At 41.8% G+C, this 22,779-nt stretch overlaps 2 protein-coding genes across 2 annotated transcripts in view; one reads left to right on the forward strand and one right to left on the reverse strand.

The window, feature by feature from the left end:
- On the reverse strand, window positions 1-21,130 carry LOC101333241 (zinc finger and SCAN domain-containing protein 30). The gene is made up of 5 exons (XM_004329001.4): window positions 20,633-21,130; window positions 12,857-12,938; window positions 7,985-8,511; window positions 7,571-7,709; window positions 1-2,282 (listed from the first exon to the last, which is right to left on the reverse strand). The coding sequence occupies exons 3-5, from the start codon at window positions 8,390-8,392 to the stop codon at window positions 1,351-1,353; spliced, it is 1,479 nt and encodes a 492-aa protein (XP_004329049.2). The 5' UTR covers window positions 8,393-8,511; window positions 12,857-12,938; window positions 20,633-21,130; the 3' UTR covers window positions 1-1,350.
- The window catches only part of LOC101336006 (uncharacterized), a 19,988-nt gene continuing 17,985 nt past the window's right edge, over window positions 20,777-22,779 (forward strand). Inside the window, exon 1 of the mRNA XM_073790650.1 lies at window positions 20,777-20,894. The gene's annotated coding sequence lies outside the window, so the exon portion shown is untranslated. The remainder of the gene's footprint in view (window positions 20,895-22,779) is intronic.

Here is a 22,779-nt window from a genome sequence, read left to right on the forward strand (position 1 = left end):
CTTTGCTGTACAGAAGAAATTAACACCACATTGTAGGTCAACTATACTTCAAAAAAAATTTTTTAATAAACAGTTGAAGTATATAATCAAAAGTATAAGTGTTAAAATCAGTTACTAAAAATGATTTACCAAACAAGATTTTCACCAAAAAAAGTACACATATATTAGGGTTGGGGGGTAAAAAAAAATCTACTAGAAGTACTCCAAAATGTTAACAAAGTTTCTATGGATGGTGGGATCGTGGGTGATTTATACTTTCTCATTTTCTGTACTATCAACATTTACAATTAATTCACAATCAGTAAAAAAAACATTAAGTGGTATTAAAAACATGAAATCATTTGATTGTCACCCATAGGAAAAGGCAACTCTCTATCCATTTGAAGGATCTTTTAAGACTTCTGACTGGCCTCACTAATAATCCTACAACCTCTGGACACAAAAGCTGTCTCCCTAATTTCACCTCTCCTATTACCCACAACAGCTTTGATTATCACATCTTCTTCAGAAGTGACAGTATCAGGAAGGGAAATCAGGACATCTTAGAAGAGGACTCAAACTTCCTCTTAGGTATTAACTGCCCTCAGCAATTGTGAGTTAATTAAAACTGCCAAAATAAAAATTGGAGAAGTAGAGTTTTGAGGAATATTCAATAAATATTCATTGCCCTCACGTAGCTTAGCATCTGTGAGTCTGGTGATGAGAGGAGGGAACAGGGAATGAGGAAGGCAGACCTCCCATTCCCGTGTTCCTGTCAGCTTGCCATTTCCTGGGCCCCAGGGTCATGGGACACAAGCACTTCAGTCCCCACTGTCCCTCTAGCCTCCAACATGTATTCTTTCCTTGGTGTACAAACATGCCTTTTTCCATACAACGCAGCAAAGTCTTCCATCACTCTAATTCTCCTAAGTACTCCAAGAGAACTGGGATAGGCCACCCAACTCAGTGACTAAATAGGAAGAGAGGAACAAACACCTGTCCTGGCTTCTGAACCAGGGGCCCCCAAGAAAAAATTCCTGCCAGAGAGAAGAGTTCAGAGGAAGGGATGTCTCCAGATCCTCTGTTCATGCCATTGCATGTGCTATAACCTCTGCCAGTAACATTCTTCTCTTCCTTCTTGCCTCGGTCTGGCTAACTTCTACCCACCTTTTATGCCTCAACTGAGATTTCATCATATCCAGGAAGCCTCTAGTGACTCATGGACCAGGCTAGGTACTCTCCTGCCACACATGCATATATATATATCATATATCCCATTATATCACATATATATCATATATACATATCCCATTATTCACCCCCAAAGTGAATTCCTAGTATTTCATAGTTGTACAACTCTTACCCAAAGAGTTAAACTCTGGTGTGAGTTCTCTGATGCTGCATAAGGCCTGATCTATGCCTAAATGTTTTCTTACATTCACTACATTCATAAGGCTTTTCTCCAGTGTGGATTCTCTGGTGCTGGGTGAGGGCTGAGCTCTGATTGAAGGATTTTCCACATTCATTACATTCATAAGGTTTCTCTCCAGTGTGAATTCTTTGATGTTCAGTAAGGATAGAGCTTCTACCAAAAGCCTTACCACATTCAATACATTCATAGCCTTTGTCTCCAGTGTGAATTTTCTTATGCTGAATAAGGGCTGAGCTCCGGCTGAAAGCTCTCCCACATTCACCACATTCATAAGGTTTCTCTCCCGTGTGAATTCTCCGATGCCGGATGAGCTCTGAGCTGCCCCTGAAAGCTTTTCTACACTCACAACATTCGTAGGGTTTTTCACCACTATGAATTCTCTGATGTCTAACAAGGTCTGAGCTCAGACTAAAGGCTTTGCCACATTCTTTACATGCATAAGGTCTCTCTCCAGTATGAGTTCTCTGATGTCTAATCAGCTTTGAGCTCTGGCAAAAGGCTTTCCCACAGTCGAAGCACTCATAGAGCTTTCCCCCAGCGTGAATTCTCGGTTGTGTTATAACATTTGAGTTCAGACTGAGACTTCCTTCACCTTCATTACATTCCAGGACACTCTCTTCTGTGGAGATTTCCTTGTTGAAGCTTGTCAGGCTAAAATGTCTTTCCTGGGAAGGGAGCTGACTCATTTTGTCCCCTGAAGCACTTCCTTTTGGCTTCTCAAAATTGTCCAGACCTCCCAAAGCTTCTTCAACTACCTGTCCTGAAGGAGTTTCCCCAGGGAGTCGTCTTGAGGATATCATGGCTGCTGATGCCACACATTCAATCATTTCTTGCTTTGCTGTCAACAATTTGTCAGCCACCAGCTTGCCATCTAAAAATGTGAACAGAAAATGCAAGTGTCATTTGCTCCCCATGTTGGAAGAAAAGAACTTACTGTAGCAGAAACAGAAAATAAACCAAATGAAATAGGTATTTACCTATTAGAAGGAAAACTCTTAAAAACTAGCTTCCCAACCTAGAATTTAGAAAAGTGGCCTGTGGTAGGGAGAGTTGGCACCCTCAGAGAGTAATATAGACTAGAATGAGAGTCAGCATTGGAAAGGAGGGATGGTGAACAGGGCAAGAAATTAGTTAAAGGAGATAGTGATAAACAGGAGTAGCAGTGAGAGACCAGGAAGCTGGGAGACAATCTTGGGTTAGAGGAGAAGATGTGCTTTTAGGTAGTGAAGGAAAGGAAAAGAGGAGATAAAGAGTAATTAGAATAAAGACAGATGTCTAAGAGTCTTGAATCAGCAGTGCTTCTACAAAAATAGGAGAGCAGGAGATACAATTAGGAAATGCTTTAGAGGTTAGAATTGGACAGAGGTAGGTGGTACAAAGGTAAATTGCAGATTCTGGCAGGTTCTAAGTTGATCAAATGATTATAAGCAAATAGAATAAGACATGCAGAGCATAAGAAAAGTAATATTGTGAGTTCCTGACTCATTCTGGGGTCAGGTGGGAGTCTTCTATGTTCACTTTTTTATGTATAAATGGTCAAAGATGGTGGATGGAAACAAGAGGCAGATGTGACTGCCTGGTGCCAAACCTTCCGCTCTCACATGACACGCCCCTCTCATTTCTAGATTTCTAGTAACTCAGAATAGGAGACTACTGGATGATGGCTGAGGTAACTTCAATTATTTTGAGTGGAGAAAATCTGAAGAACTGTTAAGTTACTTTCGTCCCCCCCAAAGCCCTCTAAACTTATATGCATTTTACAGATCAGGAAACGAAGGCTCAGAGAGGCTATATCACTGAGGTAAGGGAACAGAATTAATAACTGGTAGAGTCAGGATTCTAACAAAGATGCTTAACATCAAGGCTTGCACTTTCCCCCATGTCATCTGCTTTCCCTACTGGAAGGAAGCAGGGCTGTAGTTGCACTAAGAAAAAAAAATTAATTTAAAAACCATTTTTATTTAGCTTCAGAAAAGTCATGTTTTTCTATAAAAACAATTACTTCTTTTTGATATTCTTGGAGTTCATCACACTTCAAACACAACAATAAAGGCTCACAATGATTACCTGACCAAAGCACGGGGCTATCCAGCTTCCCTTTTCCTCACTCCTTACCAGAAATCACAGATGGACAACACTGCCTCTTAGATCAGGACAGAACACTAAAATTCACACTGTTCTTGGATCTTAAATAGAAATTTAAATTACTCAAGGCTATGCTCGTTCAAAAAGGGAAAATTTATGAATAAAATCATAATATATAAAAAAGGCAGAAGAATAATAAGCACCAACTTGGTTAAAGTCAGAGACCTGACAACCTAATGAGAAATCTTGTGAAAGTAGTAAATAGGTCAAATTATAAAGAGTATACATTATAAAGGGTATAAAGTGGCAATAAAATTGTGTAGGGACAAATTTAGGGCTGTGAAAATTAGAAAAGCAATGTAATTTATAGGATTTAAAATACTTCTTCAAATTCTATAATCACATGAGGACAAATTATGAGACCAGGGAAAAATCTTGACCTTAGATGTATCGATCAGGAAAATACCAAGACTCTTATTCTTTCAACTATATATGTATATTACATTTTTAAAAATTAGGATAAACAGTTAACTAGAGTAATTCCTGGAAACGACAGAGATTAAAAGTAGAATATGAGATGATTACTTGAATATTTAGAAATATTGGTACAAGAATAATCCAAATAATCTAATTGATATCTTCCAAGAGTGAATGATAATTTACAATCAAGCCCAAAGTCCAGATGCTGGAGGGCAGAGTACAGATTATAGGAAGCTCTTTGGAAGAGAAATAAGCCACAGGTTCCTCTGTAGAAGAGCTCTTCTATATAACATCCCCTCACCCCATCCCACTACTTCCCTACCTTTTCAGTGACCTGTATGGTCTAAAATCATCTTAACTCGGACTTGGCCTTTAATTGCACATGGACAAATATGATTCAGCCTTAATACTATATAGATGATGCTCCACTACCCACTCAGATCCCCTTCACCAACACAGTGCCTCCTTCCCCCAGCTGCTGTGAGTGTTGGCTCCTAACGACCCACAGCTTCCCTCTTCTCTGGAGCGTTGCCCTGGCTGATGAAAGCCACCTGGCCTAGGAAATTACTTCCACCCTCACTGCCCCCCAACCCCGCCTCAAGAAGGAACAACTCAGCAGTACAATTATGCTCCAGGGGGTCCTCCCAAAGCCCCACCTCATGGATTAAGCCAAGGCTAGGTTTTACCCGAGACCATATCATTGCTTGATCTTTTCCCTTCCTAACCCTACCTCTCTCACTCCATCACAGAGTTCTCCTGAGGAGCATGCCCTCAGTAAACCACATGCACTCAAATCTCCATCTCAGGCTCTTCTTCTAGCAAAACATACTGCTAGGCTAGTGAAGAAGCTAAGGAAAATTATATATTATATTATATAACCAAGAGTGTAAGGTTATAAAAATGACATGGCAACTCTTACAATCCTATCAAGGTGGATTCCTCCAATGATTTAATCCTTATTGACCTAGGTAAAAGATGTGAAATGATCCACATTAATTCTTCAGAGGTGGAGCTAAGACCCTCAAGACTAAAAAAAGATCAGCATAATGAGATTTATCAGAAACCCAGTCAAGGCCATTCAAGACCATATACTTAGGAATCAGGCATAAACGGAGGATGAGGACATTTTGCTAAGGCCAAGGAAGGCTGGAAGATGGAATCACTGTGGCCATAAGTTGATTGAGTCAACAACATAATACCACTGTGAAGGGGCAAACAAATAAAAATATATAGAGTGCAACAAATAAGAGTTGGGGCTGTGTGTGAATCTACCTTGTAAATTGACCAGATCTTCATTAGAGTACTTTATTTTTTTATCCCTGTACTTCAAATGAATGTGGAGAAACTGAAGCACATCCAGAGGAATGAGCTGTGATGACCGGAGAGATGGAACACAGATGGAATCAGAGGCAGTGAGATGCTTAGTTAAAAGAAAGTCAAAGGGCAGTGTACTCATTACCTTCAAGAACAGGTGTGTTTTATGAGGATTCTGCTAAACAAATAAAATAAAATGGAATTAAATTAAAACTGGAAGTAGTTCATATGGACACAGAGAAGAAGTTTAATACCGTTTTAGTTTGCCAGTCTGCCTGCTGTAACAAAATACCATACACTGGATGGCTTAAACAACAGAAATTTATTTTCTCACAATTCTGGAGGCTGGAAGTCCAAGATCAAGGTGTTGGCAGGTTTGGTGTCATTTGAGGTCTATCTCTCCTTGGCTTGCAGTGGCTCCTTCCCACTGTGTCCTTATACGGTTGTCCCTCGATTTGTGTTATGGTCCAATCTCCGCTTCTCACAAGGACACCGTCATATTGGATTAGGGCTCAACCTAACAATCGCATGTTAACTTATTTACTTCTTTAAAAGCCCTATCTCAAATACAGTCACATTTTGGGGTACTGGGTGGGGCTGGGCTTCAACATAGAAATTGGGGGGACATAATTCAGGCCACAACAAATATCAGTATGAAAAGCTCAAGAACGACTTAAAAAATTACAGCACAGTCTCTGTTCCTCAAGACCTTAAAAGAAGGAAATAGAAGTAATCGACCCTAACTGATTTAGATGTTTACCTACTTTAAGGCAGGGGACTTGAGGAGATGATTTTTTTAAATCCACTTGAATGTAGTTTTTGCTTGACGCGGAAACTATTTAAGTGGGCTTACTTGGCTAATGATGTGGGGGGGGCGGGGCTGGGAGGGAGTTTCCTAGGAGGTCTCAGTGTACAGATGCATGGATACCTTTGGTGAATGCCAAGGTCCAAGATCTAGCCCTTGACCTTGTGGCCTCATAAACCTAACTTTATCATCATACAATGCATAGATTTACCTCTTGGGGTTAACTCTCATTAGCCAAGCTCATGAAACTGAGCAATAAAACCATAACAAAAATTAATGAGTAATTTAACTGTCACACAGACCAGATTAGACTAATGTACGTTTTTATTATAGCTAAGCTTCATAGGAATTTAATAAGATTGCTTGGTAAAGATGAAATCAGAAGGGTAGTTGGCTGTAACAAACTTGTTAATGAGAACAAGTTAATAGGCCTGATGTACATGCTGCCCATAGGGATGATTTTGCCAATAACATAATCAAAGCCCTTTTGGTCAGCTTCAAATCCACCCTTCAGTGCCCTGCCTGTGCTACACTTCTCCCTGGCCAGCTGACAACGATGTGAACTTTAACAGTAGGGGCTGAACAGACCCTGGAGGAGGAAGGGGCTTTTCTTCCTGGTGCTGGTGTGCTCTCTTTTTCCCTGCAATGTGTGGGGGACCCAGCAGTGCCAATCAGTTTCAGGGGCACCATCCCTGAGGGTGGCTTTGCAGCAAGTTCTGTGTCATGGCACCTCCCCATGGTGGGGGGGGGGGCGCTCCTGGCACCCCAGAGGGTAGCTTCTCAGTGAGTTCTGCCCCCTAGAACACACACTTTCCCCCCACCCATGAATGGCTTTCCTTCATACCCCAAAGAGCAGTTTCCCAGCAAATCTGCCAGCAAGCACTCAGGGAACATCTCCATCCAGTGGGCCATAGCTGTGTCCTCTCCAACAAGATCTGGATCTCAGTTCTGCCAAGGGAGGGGGAAGATGCAGCACCCTCTTGCAGATTTGTTCCTTTCTTGGGCGCTCTGCCTCAACCCTAGAGACTCCCTGTATGTGTTATTTCTGCATACTTTATGGGGGTTTTAAAAACTAATTAGTAAGTAATCCTCTGTCATAATTAATAATTCTTAACATTAAATTTTCCCTTTTCAAGTTACTATGTGGTTTCTCTTATTGATACATTATGCATCTCCATCTTAGGGACTGCCTTGTCAGTAGGACCATAATATTAAAAAACCAGAATACTGCTCTTTGAATATTATGGAGGTTATTAGAGAATTTTATTAGAGACCTTAATTCTTAACCCCAAATTAGAAATTATATTGGAATTTCAGGTTCTAGGCAGAGCCAATGGAAGAATATTTCTAGGCAAGGGGGCTTTTTCGCAGCACTTAATGACAGTCATAAGAGGCAGTTATTAAGAAAATGACCCATGCCACGGATTTAAGCCCTCACCTCCGCCCTCAACCCCCAATGGACTGTGGCGCCTCACCTCTCTCACAGTAACCCTGGGGCTCCTGAATCTCATTCTTGCCCTGGTTCTCCAAGGGCTCGAGCTGGATACTCAGCGACTTCAGTGCTTCCACAGATGTCATTTCCTTCCAGATCATTCCTTGGCCATGAGCTGTGTCCTAGGAGTAATCAAGTACCAACACTATGATCCTGAGGACATACAAGAGGAAAACCCCTAGATTAACAGGGCAGGGCAGCCAGAATCAGAAACTCATTCAGATGATTAGATAGAAAACAACAAGACGAAAAGCTCTAGTGACTTGATCCCAGTGCACAAATAATAACCCAAAGGACAAAAATTTTATAATTCTCGGGAAGCCCAGTCAAGGCCGCTCAGAATGGCTTCCTCATTAACTTACAGTCGGTAAAACAAGCAAATAAAACACCTACTTACCTGTTGCCTTGGTTCGTCAAGCTCTTTCTCCAGCTCCTCCAGCATCACCACGGCTTCCTCTCCACTCCCTGGTTGGTTCTCTCGAAGCCAGGTCTGCAGCTCCTCTGGCAGGATGCTCAGGAACTGCTCCAGCACCAGCAGCTCCAGGATCTGCTCCTTGCTATGCACCTCTGGCCTCAGCCACTGACAGCACAGCTCACGGAGCCGGTTCAGAGCCTCCCGGGGCCCCGCGGAGTCAGAGTAACCGAACTGCCTGAACCGCTGGCGGAAGGCCTCCTGACTATAGGCATTGCCCTGAAGGCCAAAGTCCTGCCCCCAAACATAATTTTCTTCTTCGACCTTCACAATTATGAGTCCTTCCTGCTCTTTTGGAGCATGGTAGACCAAGGCTGCCGACTTTCCTGCCATTCTGGGCAGAGATAGTCTGAAGAGGCTGCCTAGTTGAAGCGGGGAGGGGATGGACGTCTAGTGTCTGAGAGATTCTTTCTGAATTCCAGTTCTCCAAAGAGCTCCTGAGGTGGACAATGCTAATATCACACAGGGAAAAAAATGTGTTTAGAATATAAATTCAGGTGTTTGAAAACCAGTTGCCACCAAGTGTAGCACTGTAAAGAAAACTGACTAAAAGGGAGCTTCCGTGTAAATAATACATTTATAGATGATTCAGGATTTTTCTCAGGATGTAAAACGGAAAAGTTAAAGTACCACCGAAATAAATTCAACTTTTGGTAACAATGTTAGAGACAACATTAGGGATAATAACTAATGCTTATAAATCATGGAAATCAGGAAAAATACTATAGTATATTATCAGCTCTCAGAATAATAACCACCATTTTACTGAGCACCTACTAGATGCCAAGCACTAGCTAGATACTTGACATAAATTTAATATAATTTCCCTAATAATTCTATAAGGATAATCATAATTATGCCCATTTTCCAAATGAGGCTACTGAGAATCACAAGGGGACCAAAGACACACAGCCAGTAAGCAGCAGAATGGCTCTCTGCAACCAGAGGACTTATTAGCTCTTTCTATTAAGCCATAGGGTCTCCCCAAAGAAGGGAATTTGCACTTAATAAACCTACTATGGGCCAGGCACTTTACAAATACAATTTTTTGACACTTGTAAATAACACTAATAGGTATGTATTATCAGCTCCACTTTACAGATGAGGAAACTGAGGTTCTTGAAAGTTAAGTAATTTGCCCAAGGCCCCAAACTGGTATATGGCAAAGTCAAGACATGAACCTAGAGTAGCCCAACTCTAAAGCACTTGTTTTTTTAAATTACAGAATGGGTTAATGCCCAGGACAATCTTGGTTGCTACTATAAATTAAGAATGAGGGTGGGGCTTCCCTGGTGGCGCAGTGGTTGAGAGTCCGCCTGCCGATGCAGGGGACACAGGTTCGTGCCCCGGTCTGGGAAGATCCCACATGCCGCGGAGCGGCTGGGCCCGTGAGCCATGGCCACTGAGCCTGCGCGTCCGGAGCCTGTGCTCCGCAACGGGAGAGGCCACAACAGTGAGAGGCCCGCATACCGCAAAAAAAAAAAAAAAAAAAAAGAAAAAAAAAAGAATGAGGGTGAAGGACTTCCCTGGTGGCACAGTGGTTAAGAATCCACCTGCCAATACAGGAGACAGGTTCAAGGTCCAGGAAGATCTCACATGCCGCGGAGCAACTAAGCCCGTGTGCCACAACTACTGAGCCTGCACCCTAGAGCCCATGTGCCACAACTACTGAAGCCTGTGCGCCTAGAGCCCGTGCTCTGCAACAAGAGAAGCCACTGCAATGAGAAGCCCGCGCACTGTAACGAAGAGTAGCCCCCACTCGCCACAACTAGAAAAAGCCCACGCACAGCAACGAAGACCCAACGCAGCCAAAAATAAATAAATAAATATATAAAAATTTTAAAAATCTGCTTTCTAGGGCTTCCCTGGTGGCGCAGTGGTTGAGAGGCCGCCTGCCGATGCAGGGGACATGCGTTCGTGCCCCAGTCCGGGAAGATCCCACATGCCGCGGAGGGGCTAGGCCGGTGAGCCATGGCTGCTGAGCCTGCGCATCCGGAGCCTGTGCTCCGCAGCGGGAGAGGCCACAACAGTGAGAGGCCCGCGTACCACAAAAAAAAAAAAAAAAAAAATCTGCTTTCTAAAAAAAATAAAAATAAAAAAATAAGGGTGAAAATGTTAGGAAAAGGTAATGGAGAATGGCCAGGGTGAATGTACAAAAAAAGGAAGAATTTTTCTGTTTTTTTAAAATGTTTAGTTCTTTATTTATTAATTTTAATTTATTTACTTTATTTATTTTTGGCTGTGTTGGGTCTTCGTTGCTGTGCACGGGCTTTCTCTAGTTGCGGAGAGCAGGGGCTACTCTTCGTTGTGGTGCGCAGGTTTCTCATTGCAGTGGCTTCTCTCATTGCAGAGCATGGGCTCTAGGTGTGCAGGCTTCAGTAGTTGTGGCACATGGGCTTAATTGCTCCACCTGCATGTGGGAACTTCCCAGACCAGGGCTCGAACCTGTGACCACTGCATTGGCAGGCGGATTCTTAACCACTGTGCCACCAGGGAAGCCCGGAAGAATTTTTCCTGACTTTAAGTCACAAGGTTCTGAGACAGCACAAAGGAAAGAGGAATGGATTCCTTCATCCACTATCTCAACAATATTTGAGCTATGTGCTAGGCAGTGTACTGAACAGGACTCTCAGGATTCAGAGGTCTGTCTTCAAGGACTCCTAGTTTAATAAGGGAAAGTGACAGGGAAACAGGCAAACACAGTGCAATACATCCAAGGATGGAGGGAAGCAGACAAGGTAGCCCGGTAAGATGACTAAGACCAGGAAGAACTGACTGCCTGGGGGAACCATCTCAGCAGAGTCTGGTATGAGTGAGCTGGGTGGAGCTGTAGAGGGAGGTCATTCAGGCAAGGAGCATGTGGCCCACTGAGGAAACTGCAGGTGATTCAGAAAGGCCAGGCTCATGGCTATGGCTCAGAAACAGCCATGCATGGCCCTCAGACTTGTTGAATCAGAATCTCCATGGGTGGGGCTTCAATAAGTGCCACAAATGCTTCCGATGTGCGGCCAGGGTAAAAACCCTGGGCCAGAGCCTTGGCAGAGTTAAGGAATAATGAGAGGAGGAACCTAAACACAGAGAAACTTGGGGACATTTTTCTGCTTAATTTTGTAGTATTTGGAAAATACTAAATACATTTCTTTAGTTCTTATTACAACAATTGACATTTAAGAAATCCCATGATGATGCATTGTCAGATCTATGCATCAGTATAAATACTATGCCTCAGCAACTTGTCCTCCATTGGGGGGCTGAGGAATTATCGGTGTTCCTTCTCCATCTCCTTCGCAAGTCCATCCTCCTTTACATCAGAGGTCCACAGGTTAGCCCTTAGTCCACCACTGTTCTCATGCTCTCCCAGGCAATCTCATCCTTACCCTCGGTTACCATCGATCTCTAGTCTGGACCTCTCATCTGAGCTCCAGCCCTATTTATCCATTGTGACTCACATCCATCACAACTCTTTTTCTTTTTGTTAAAATTTATTTATTTATTTATTTATTGGCTGCGTTGGGTCTCTTGCTGCGCGCGGGCTTTCTCTAGTTGCAGCAAGTGGGGGCTACTCTTCGTTGCGGTGCACGAGCTACTCATTGCAGTGGCTTCTCTTGTTGCGAAGCATGGGCTCTAGGCGTGCGGGCTTCAGCAGTTCTGGCTCACAGGTTCTAGAGCTCAGGCTCAGTAGTCGTGGCACATGGGCTTAGTTGCTCTGTGGCATGTGGGATCTTCCTGGACCAGGGCTTGAACCCGTGTCCCCTGCATTGGCAGGCGGATTCTTAACCACTGTGCCATCATGGAAGCCTCATCATAACTCTTTTTGAATTTCTCAAAAGGACCTCAAACTCAGCACATCCATGATCAACTGATGATTCCTCCCACCCCAACCTGCTCCTCTCCCAGTGATTCCCCTCTCGGAAGTAGGAACAACAATACGGCTGCACTGCCAGAAACCTGGAAGCATTCCTAATACCTCCTTCCTGTATTTAATGCAAATTAAGTCCTATTGATTTTATATCCTATTTCCAGAATCTGCTCTTTCCCATCTCTGCCACCACCTTCTTCATTCCAGCAACTATCCTTCCTGTTACACTGTACAATAACCCACAGTCTATTTATAGTGTAACCACAGTGACTTCTTCAAATTGCAAATCTCATCCTGTTCCTCTGACTAGTTTTAAAAAAGCAAAAGCAAAAACAAAAACAAAAACAATAGATAACCAACAAGGACCTACTGAATAGCACAGGGAACTCTGCTCCATATTCTATAATAACCTAATGGGAAAAGCATTTGAAAAAGAATAGATACAGGGGAGGAGGAACCAAGACGGTGGAGTAGAAGGACGTGCTCTCACTCCCTCTTGTGAGAACACCAGAATCACAACTAGCTGCTGGACAATCATCGACAGGAAGACACTGGAACTCACCAAAAAAGATACCCCACATCCAAAGACAACGGAGAAGCCACAGTGAGACGGTAGGAGGGGTGCAATCACAGTAAAATCAAATCCCATAACTGGTGGGTGGGTGACTCACAGACTGGCAAACACTTATACCACAGAAGTCCACCCACTAGAGTTAAGGTTCTGAGTCGCACGTCAGGCTTCCCAACTGGGGGTCCGGCAACGGGAGCAGGAATTCCTAGAGAATCAGACTTTGAACACTAGTGAGAATTGATTGCAGGACTTCGACAGGACTGGGGGAAACAGAGACTCCACTCTTGGAGGGTACACATAAAGTAGTGTGCACATCGGGACCCAGGGGAAGGAGCAGTGACCCCGGGGGAGAGTGACCCAGACCTACCTGCTAGTGTTGGAAGGTCTCCTGCAGAGGCGGGGGGTGGCTCTGTTTCACCGTGGGGACAAGGACACTGGCAGCAGAAGTTCTGGGAAGGACAACTTGGTGTCAGCCCTCCCAGAGTCTGTCATTAGCCCCACCAAAGAGCCCACTTACGCTCCAGTTTTGGGTTGCCTCAGGCCAAACAACCAACAGGGAGGGAACCCAGCCCCACCCATCAACAGTCAAGTGGATTAAAGTTTTACTGAGCTCTGCCTACCAGAGCAACAGTCAGCTCTACCCACCACAAGTCCCTCCCATCAAGCCTCTTAGATAGCTCATCCACCAGAGGGCAGACAGCAGAAGCAAGAAGAACTACAATCCTGCAGCCTGTGGAACAAAAACCACATTCACAGAAAGATAGACAAGATGAAAAGGCAGAGGGCTATATACCAGATGAAGGAACAAGATAAAACCCCAGAAAAACAACTAAATGAAGTGGAGATAGGCAACCTACCAGAAAAAGAATTCAGAATAATGATAGTGAAGATGATCTAGGACCTCGGAAAAATAATGCAGGCAAAGATCGAGAAGATGCAAGAAATATTTAACAAAGACCTAGAAGAATTAAAGAACAAACAGAGATGAACAATACAATAACTGAAATGAAAACTACACTAGAAGGAATCAATAGCAGAATAACTGAGGCAGAAGAACAGATAAGTAACCTGGAAGAGAGAATGGTGTAATTCACTGCTGCGGAACAGACGAAAGAAAAGAAATGAAGACAGCCTAAGACTCTTCTGGGACAATATTAAATGCACCAACATTCACATTATTAGGGTGCCAGAAGGAGAAGAGAGCTAGAAAGGACACAAGAAATATTTAAAGAGATTATAGTCGAAACCTCCCTAACATGGGAAAGGAAATAGCCACCCAAGTCCAGAAAGTGCAGTGAGTCCCATACAGGATAAACCCAAGGAGAAACATGCCAAGACACATAGTAATCAAATTGGCAAAAATGAAACACAAAGAAAAATTATTGAAAGCAGCAAGGGAAAAACGACAAATAACATACAAGGGAACTCCCATAAGGTTAACAGCTGATTTCTCAGCAGAAACTCTACAAGCCATAAGGGAGTGGAATGATATAAAGTGATGAAAGGGAAGCACCTACAACCAAGATTACTCTACCTGGCAAGGATCTCATTCAGATTCGATGGAGAAATCAAAAGCTTAACAGACAAGCAAAAGCTAAGAGAATTCAGCACCACCAAAGTAGCTCTACAACAAATGCTAAAGTAACTTCTCTAAGTGGGGAACACAAGAGAAGAAAAGGACCTACAAAAACAAACCCAAAACAATTAAGAAAATGGTCATAGGAACATACATATCGATAATTACCTTAAACGTGAATGGATTAAATGCTCCAACCAAAAGACACGAGCTCGCAGAATGGATACAAAAACAAGACCCATATATATGCTGTTTACAAGAGACCCACTTCAGACCTAGGGACACATACAGACTGAAAGTGAGGGGATGGAAAAAGATATTCCATGCAAATGGAAATCAAAAGAAAGCTGGAGTAGCTATACTCATATCAGATAAAATAGACTTTAAAATACAGAATGTTACAAGAGACAAGGAAGGACACTACATAATGATCAGGTGATCAATCCAAGAAGAAAATATAACAATTAAAAATATATATGCACCCAACATAAGAGCACTTCAATACATAAGGCAACTGCTAACAGCTATAAAAGAGGAAATCGACAGTAACACAATAATAGTGGGGGACTTTAACACCTCACTTACACCAATGGACAGATCATCCAAAATGAAAATAAATAAGGAAACAGAAGCTTTAAATGACACAATAGACCAGGTAGATTCAATTGATATTTATAGGACATTCTATCCAAAAACAGCAGATTACACTTTCTTCTCAAGTGCACATGGAACATTCTCCAGGATAGATCACAACTTGGGTCACAAATCAAGCCTCAGTAAATCTAAGAAAATTGAAATCATATCAAGCATCTTTTTTGACCACAATGCTATGAGATTAGAAATGAATTACAGGGAAAAAAACATAAAAAGCACAAACACATGGAGGTTAAACAATACATTACTAAATAACCAAGAGATCACTAAAGAAATCAAAGAGGAAATCAAAAAATACCTACAGACAAATGACAATGAAAACACGATGATCCAAAACCTATGGAATGCAGCAAAAGCAGTTCTAAGAGGGAAGTTTATAGCTATACAAGCCTACCTAAAGAAACAAGAAAAATCTCAAGTAAACAATCTAACCTTACACATAAAGGAAGTAGAGAAAGAAGAACAAACAAAACCCAAAGTTAGCAGAAGGAAAAAAATCATAAAAATCACAGCAGAAACAAATGAAATAGAAACAAAGAAAACAATAGCAAAGATCAATAAAACTAAAATCTGGTTCTTTGAGAAGATAAACAAAATTGACAAACCATTAGCCAGACTCATCAAGAAAAAGAGGAGAGGACTCAAATCAATAAAATTAGAAATGAAAAAGGAGAAGTTACAATAGACACCGCAGAAATACTAAGCATCCTAAGAGACTACTACAAGCAACTCTATGCCAATAAAATGGACAACCTGGAAGAAATGGACAAATTCTTAGAAAGGTATAACCTTCCAAGACTGAAGCAGGAAGAAATAGAAAATATGAACAGACCAATCACAAGTAAGGAAATTGAAACTGTGATTAAAAATCTTCCTACAAACAAAAGTCCAGGACCAGATGGCTTCACAGGTGAATTCTATCAAACATTTAGAGAAGAGTTAACACCCATTCTTCTCAAACTCTTCCAAAAAATTGCAGAGGAAGGAACACTCCCAAACTCATTCTATGAGGCCACCATCACCCTGATACCAAAACGAGAGAAAGATACTACAAAAAAAGAAAATTACAAACCAATAGCATTGATGAATATAGATGCAAAAATCCTCAACGAAATACTAGCAAACACAATCCAACAACACATTAAAATGATCATACACCATGATCAAGTGGGATTTATCCCAGGGATACAAGGATTCTTCAATATACGCAAATCAATCAATGTGATACACCATATTAACAAATTGAAGAATAAAAGCCATATGATCATCTCAATAGATGCAGAAAAAGCTTCTGACAAAATTCAATACCCATTTATGATAAAAATTCTCCAGAAAGTGGGCACAGAGGGAACCTACCTCAACATAATAAAGGCCATATATGAAAAACCCACAGCAAACACCATTCTCAATGGTGAAAAACTGAAACCATTTCCTCTAAGATCAGGACAAAGACAAGGATGTCCATTCTCACCACTACTATTCAACATAGTTTTGGAAGTCCTAGCCATGGCAATCAGAGAAGAAAAAGAGATAAAAGGAATCGAAGTGGGAAAAGAAGAAGTAAAACTTGTCACTGTTTGAAGATGACATGATACTATACATAAAGAATCCTAAAAATGCCACCAGAAAACTACTAGAGCTAATCAATGAATCTGATAAAGTTGCAGGATACAAAATTAATGCACAGAAATCTCTTGCATTCCTGTACACTAATGATGAAAAATCTGAAAGAGAAATTATGGAAAACACTCCCATTTACCATTGCCACAAAAAGAATAAAATACCTAGGAATAAACCTACCTAGGGAGACAAAAGACCTGTATGCAGAAAACTATGACACTGATGAAAGAAATTAAAGATGATACCAACAGATGGCGAGATATACCATGTTCTTGGATTGGAAGAATCAACATTGTGAAAATGACTCTACTACCCAAAGCAATCTACAGATTCAACGCAATCCCTATCAAACTACCACTGGCCTTTTTAACAGAACCTGAACAAAAAATTTCACAGTTTGTATGGAAACACAAAAGACCCCGAATAGTCAAAGCAATCTTGAGAACGAAAAACGGAGCTGGACGAATCAGGCTCCCTGACTTCAGACTATACTGCAAAGCTACAGTAATCAAGACAGTATGGTACTGGCACAAAAACAGAAAGATAGATCAATGGAACAGGATAGAAAGCCCAGAGATAAACCCACGCACATATGGTCACCTTATCTTTGATAAAGGAGGCAAGAATATACAGTGGAGAAAAGACAGCCTCTTCAATAAGTGGTGCTGGGAAAACTGGATAGCTACATGTAAAAGAATGAAATTAGAATACTCTCTAACACTGTATACAAAAAGAAACTCAAAATGGGTTAAAGACCTAAATGTAAGGCCAGACACTATAAAACTCTTACAGGAAAACATAGGCAGAACACTCTATGACATACATCACAGCAAGATCCTTTTTGACCCACCTCCTAGGGAAATAAAAACAAAAATGAACAAATGGGACCTAATGAAACTTAAAAGCTTTTGCACAGCAAAGGAAACTATAAACAAGATGAAAAGACAACCCTCAGAATGGGAGAAAATATTTGCAAACGAAGCAACTGACAAAGGACTAATCTCCAAAATATATAAACAGCTCAAGCAGCTCAATATTAATAAAAACAAACAACCCAATCCAAAAATGGGCAAAAGACCTAAATAGACATTTCTCCAAAGAAGATATATGGATTGCCAATAAACACATGAAAAGATGCTCAACATCACTAATCATTAGAGAAATGCAAATCAAAACTACAATGAGGTATCACCTCACACCAGTTAGAATGGGCATCATCAGAAAATCTACAAACAACAAATGCTGGAGAGGGTGTGGAGAAAAGGGAACCCTCTTGCACTGTTGGTGGGAATATAAATTGATACAGATAGCCACTATAGAGAACAGTATGGAAGTTCCTTAAAAAACTAAACGTAGAATTACCATATGATCCAGCAATCCCACTATTGGGCATATACCCAGAGAAAACCATAATTCAAAAAGACACATGCACCCCAGTGTTCATTGCAGCACTATTTACAATAGCCAGGTCATGGAATCAACCTAAATGCCCATCGACAGATGAATGGATAAAGACGATGTGGTACATATATACAATGGAATATTACTCAGCCATCAAAAGGAACAAAACTGAGTCATTTGTAGAGACGTGGATGGATCTAGAGACTGTCATACAGAGTGAAGTAAGTCAGAAAGAGTAAAACAAATATCGTATATTAACGCATGTATGTGGAACCTAGAAAAATGGTACAGATGAACCGGTTTGCAGGGCAGAAGTTGAGACACAGATGTAGAGAACAAACATATGGACACCAAGGGGGGGAAACCACGGTGGGGTGGGGATGGTGGTGTGCTGAATTGGGCGATTGGGATTGACATGTATACACTGATGTGTATAAAATTGATGACTAATAAGAAACTGCAGTATAAACAAAGAAACAAACAGAAAAAGCAACTAATACTAAACTTTCTTTGGGTTATTTGTATGGAAATATGTTAATATAACTGTTTCAGACATTACGTGAAAATTCTGAAAATCTTATATGTTCTAGTATAATTTTATGTCATAATTCTAGTTATTACTTTAAAATGTATATCTCAGAAATAACTAAATTTCCTTGTCAATTGCATTATTATGAACTTTCATCAAATCTTTAACCGTGGTCATTCTTAAGTCTTTTGTCATTTACAGACAGTTCTGGGTGTACTCTGATGCTTTTGCAAAAATGTTCCTATAAGAGGGTTTCATGTTCAAGGAATTCATGGAAAAGACTCTGACAAGTACAGGTTTCTGGTAACTGACTATATTGCTGAACTGAATGAATAAGCATTTTCAGAACTCTAATGGAAAATTGATGAATTCATAAAAGTGCTAACAAAAGATCAAGATAAAAAAAATTAATTACATGGGACCGAGTGAACTGATGAGGATGATTATAATTTTTGTGACTTTCTGTTTGAATATTAAAAAAAAACATTCCACAAGGACTCAGAAGCAAAAAATATACAAATCAATTTTCACTGCAAAGTAAAGGAGCTGTTACAGTGGAGGATTACTGGACTGAATGTCAATATTATGACATAGTATGAGTGTTTCGTGTTTGGTAATTGGAATCATTGTTGATTTTGTTGTGGTCATCCATTTACAATGCTTGGTGTCTGTTTATTTATCTCTTGTAAAAATAAAATACAGTGTGTGTGTGTGTGTGTGTGTGTGTGTGTGTGTGTGTGTGTGAAAAAATCTGATAGCCAAAAAAAATAAAGGATACAGGTATATGTATAACTGAATCACTTTGCTGTACACCTGAAATTAACAAAACATCGTTAATCAACTATACTCCAGTATAAAATAAAAATTATAAAAGACAAACAAAACAAAATCCTTTAGCCAAGGTGAGGCTTTCTTTGACTGCAGTCACCTCACTTTGCAGATGCCTGGGCCTCATCCCAGCCTGAGCTAGAAACTTGTGGGTGGGGTTTTAGATCTGTAAAACATTCCGCAAGTGATTCTGTTGTGTAGGCAGGCTTGAGAACCCTGGGCCAGTCAAGGAGTCATGAGAGACACAATGAAAGAGAATTGCATTACTTTCCCTCAGAGCACCTCTCTCATTTTGTCAGTATATATACTTCAGTAGGACTATTGGGGTAATATATATCTTCTCCATGATTAGATTGTAAGCTACACCAACATTTTTGCTCACCACTGTATCACCATCACCCAATCCAATATGTGGTATACACCCAATCCAATGTGTGGCATAAGTTGACTGCTTTGGACCAGAAGTGTGGATTTAAGTGTCAGTTGTTTATGGAGTTGTCTAGGGAACCCAGTTGGGGGGCTGGAAGCACCTCTGGGAGATAAGATCCTGGTTCCAGTTACCTCTTAGTCCATTCAACCCAAGAACCTCCACGGCACTTTTGGACAATCCTGCTTACTGCAGTATAATGTATCTGCATTGTCTGCTTACTTAAACACTAATTGAGCTTTTATTATAGTCAAGTGCTGTCTACCTGTTTTAAGTGTCTTCATTTCACCTTCATAGCACTCTATGCTCTACAGTTTTACAGAAGAGAAACAGAGAAGTTATGTAATTTGTCTCAGGTCACATGGCTAGTAAGTGATGTAGTCTGGACTGTTTTGAAACCACATGGTCTGACTCCAGAGTCCATACTCTTGGATGTGTTCTGCTGAACTGCCCTTTCACATCTGCCTTCCCCCACCAAACCAAGAGCACTTCTAAGGACAGCCTGTGGTTTTCGTACATTTCTCTAACAATATTTATTGAGTGTCTACTTTTTGCAGGCACTGTGCCAGGCACTGAGCAAAGAGTTATAAACAGTGTCCCTGCATTACAGAACTTAAAAATAGTAAGGAAAAGCAGATGTCAAACAAAAATCGCACGGAACTACCTGATTTAATCGTGATAAGAACTACAAAAGGGAGAGCAGAAAGTGCTCTGAAAGTGGTAAAAAATCTAACCTAGACTGGGAAGTCAATAAGGACGGCTGAGAGCGGACTCAAAAGCGATCTCTGGGCGCGTGAAGTGGGAGGAGAGATTCCATTAGTGCCTCTCCGACTCCTCTGCTAGCGGCCTGGCACACAGGAGGCGCCCGGTAAGTGCTTGTGGAGTCAGTCGACGCAAGGGCGGGTAGATGAACCGGCAAACGGACAAATGCATGAAAGATGGACGGACGGACTGATGGGCTGATGGACAGATGGGCGGACGGACGGTAGCATCGAGGGGGGGCCACCTGGTGCAGCCGCAGGCTCTGCCCGGGGCCGAGGAAGGCCGAGGCCGGTCAAGGGCGGTTTGGGAAACACCCAGGGCCGTGCTGCCGGACCACCACACTCACCCTTCGCTCCGCGGGCTGCGGGGACCGACCCCAGGCGGGGAGCAGATCGGCCTCTGGCCGCGCGCGCCGGAAGTGAGAGCGGCGCGCCCCTCTAGGCCGCCCGGAGGACTGCAGCTCTGTGGCGGGCGCGCGGCAGGGTTCGGAGAACCGGTGCGGGGTCCGGGAGAAGCAGCGCGTCTCTGGGTGGGACCTGGTGGGGAGAGCACCAGGTCGAAAACGGTTGACAGGCGACTGAAAGAGGAAAAAAGAAATAGAGATAGAGGTTAGTATAGCATCGAGGAGATAAAAATAGAACCCATCATCTGTAAATTTGGGGAGGAGGACCAGATCACATTCACACACCACAAACACGTTGACTGTCTGCAATGACAGTTCTAGAAGTTACGGGGATGACTGTAGGGGAAGAGGCTGTACCCTGGCATGGCGAGGGGACAAGGCGGAGATCAACCCTACCGTCGACTGCAAGGGCGTGGGGACCCGGGCCGAGCCAAAGAAGGTCAGTAATTTCCCGTAGAATGCGGTACCCAAGCTGAGCCTTGCCGACCGGCTAAAACGGAGATTTGGAGGAGCGCAGGTTTCCCAGGTAGGGAGCGGCAGGAGCGAGAGCCCAGCGGTGGGACGTACAGGGCACGCTGGGGAGTTAGCCCAGCATCTTGGTTGGCCGGAACCTAGGCTAAGGGATGGGTTGGGGTCAAGTTTGGAGAGTTTCAAATGCCAGGCTAAGGAATTAGGAAAGCATTTAGGAACGGTGCAGACCATTTATATGTGAGATGGCCAGAACTGTACTTCAGGGCAGTATCTGACAGTACTTTGTAGAAAGGATTAAAGGGCAAAAAAGAGGAGAGGTGGTTAAAAATGTGAACTTAGCAAGATTTGCTAGTATCTGAAAATATGATTGAAGATGGGGAAGGGAATGACATTACCAAGGGAGATCTTATGGAAAATAAACAGGGAATTATGAAATACTAGTACCTGGGGGTGGGAAGAGGAAGAGTTGGTAAAGAAGAGGGGCTTCTCAGAGAAGTTGGGCCCAGCTGGTTCAAACATCAAAGCCAGGAGAGCATCTCAGGAGAGGGAACAGGTGACTAGGAGTTGTGCCAGAGAGCTGGAGATGATGAGAACTAAGGTGATGCTGGAATTAAGGCGAAGGGCAGAAGAAGGGTCAGAGAGAGATGTTACCTGAGGAATGTCCTTGCCAGGGGTTAAGAAGTGTATGGTAAGGCCCTGAGAATAGATAATAATTCCTTTTAAGAAATGTGATAATGCAGGAAGGAAAAAGAGAGGACACTGGTTGGTCTAGGCAACAAGATTGAAAGGTGTTTCTTTGTTTTCTGAGGAGGGTAGAGACCTAATTATATTTGTAGAAAAAAGGTAAAGTGTGAGTGGGGAGAAAAATTGAAGATAAAAGAAAAGAGGAATAGCTGACAGGGCGAGAATAAGACTGGATAGGTCTCAGAAAATAAGATGAAGCATTATAATAAAAAATGGTGCATTTGGTCTATGTTGTCATGCTTTGAGTGCAGACCAGCCAAGTAGTATCAGTTAGTAATGCTGATTTTACCAGTAAATATGTGCATGTACCGTTTGTTGAATTGTCACAAACTGAACACACTCATGTTACTAGCACTCAGATAAAAAAACAGGATATTATCAGTCCTCAGAAAACCCCCTTGTGCTCTCCTCAAGCCGCTACCCTCCTCTAGCCCTGAAAGATAGACTACACTGAACATTGAGCACGATAGGTTGGCCTTGCCTATTTTTGTATTTTATATAAATGGAACTCAATATGCACTCTTTTAAGTCAGACTTCAACATTGTTTGTGAAATTTGTTCATATTGTTTTATAGATATACACTGTACATTTTCACTTCTAATAATATTATATTGTGTGATTATGCCAACACTCAGACATTTTATTATTGGTGAACATTATTCAGAGTGAAGTATTTAAGTCTCTAAGTACATTAATTTATTTTTGAATATTAAACCAACCTTGTATTACTAAGATAAATTCTACTTGATTATGGTGTATAATTTATTAATATATTAAGGAATTTAATTTACTATTGTTTGATTGAGATATTTGTGTCCATATTGTTAGAGGTATTGGTCTGTAGTTTTCTTTTCCTATGATATCTTTGCTGGCT

Source organism: Tursiops truncatus, chromosome 13 (assembly GCF_011762595.2).
Source record: "Tursiops truncatus isolate mTurTru1 chromosome 13, mTurTru1.mat.Y, whole genome shotgun sequence".
In the NCBI taxonomy this organism is placed as follows: domain Eukaryota; kingdom Metazoa; phylum Chordata; class Mammalia; order Artiodactyla; family Delphinidae; genus Tursiops; species Tursiops truncatus.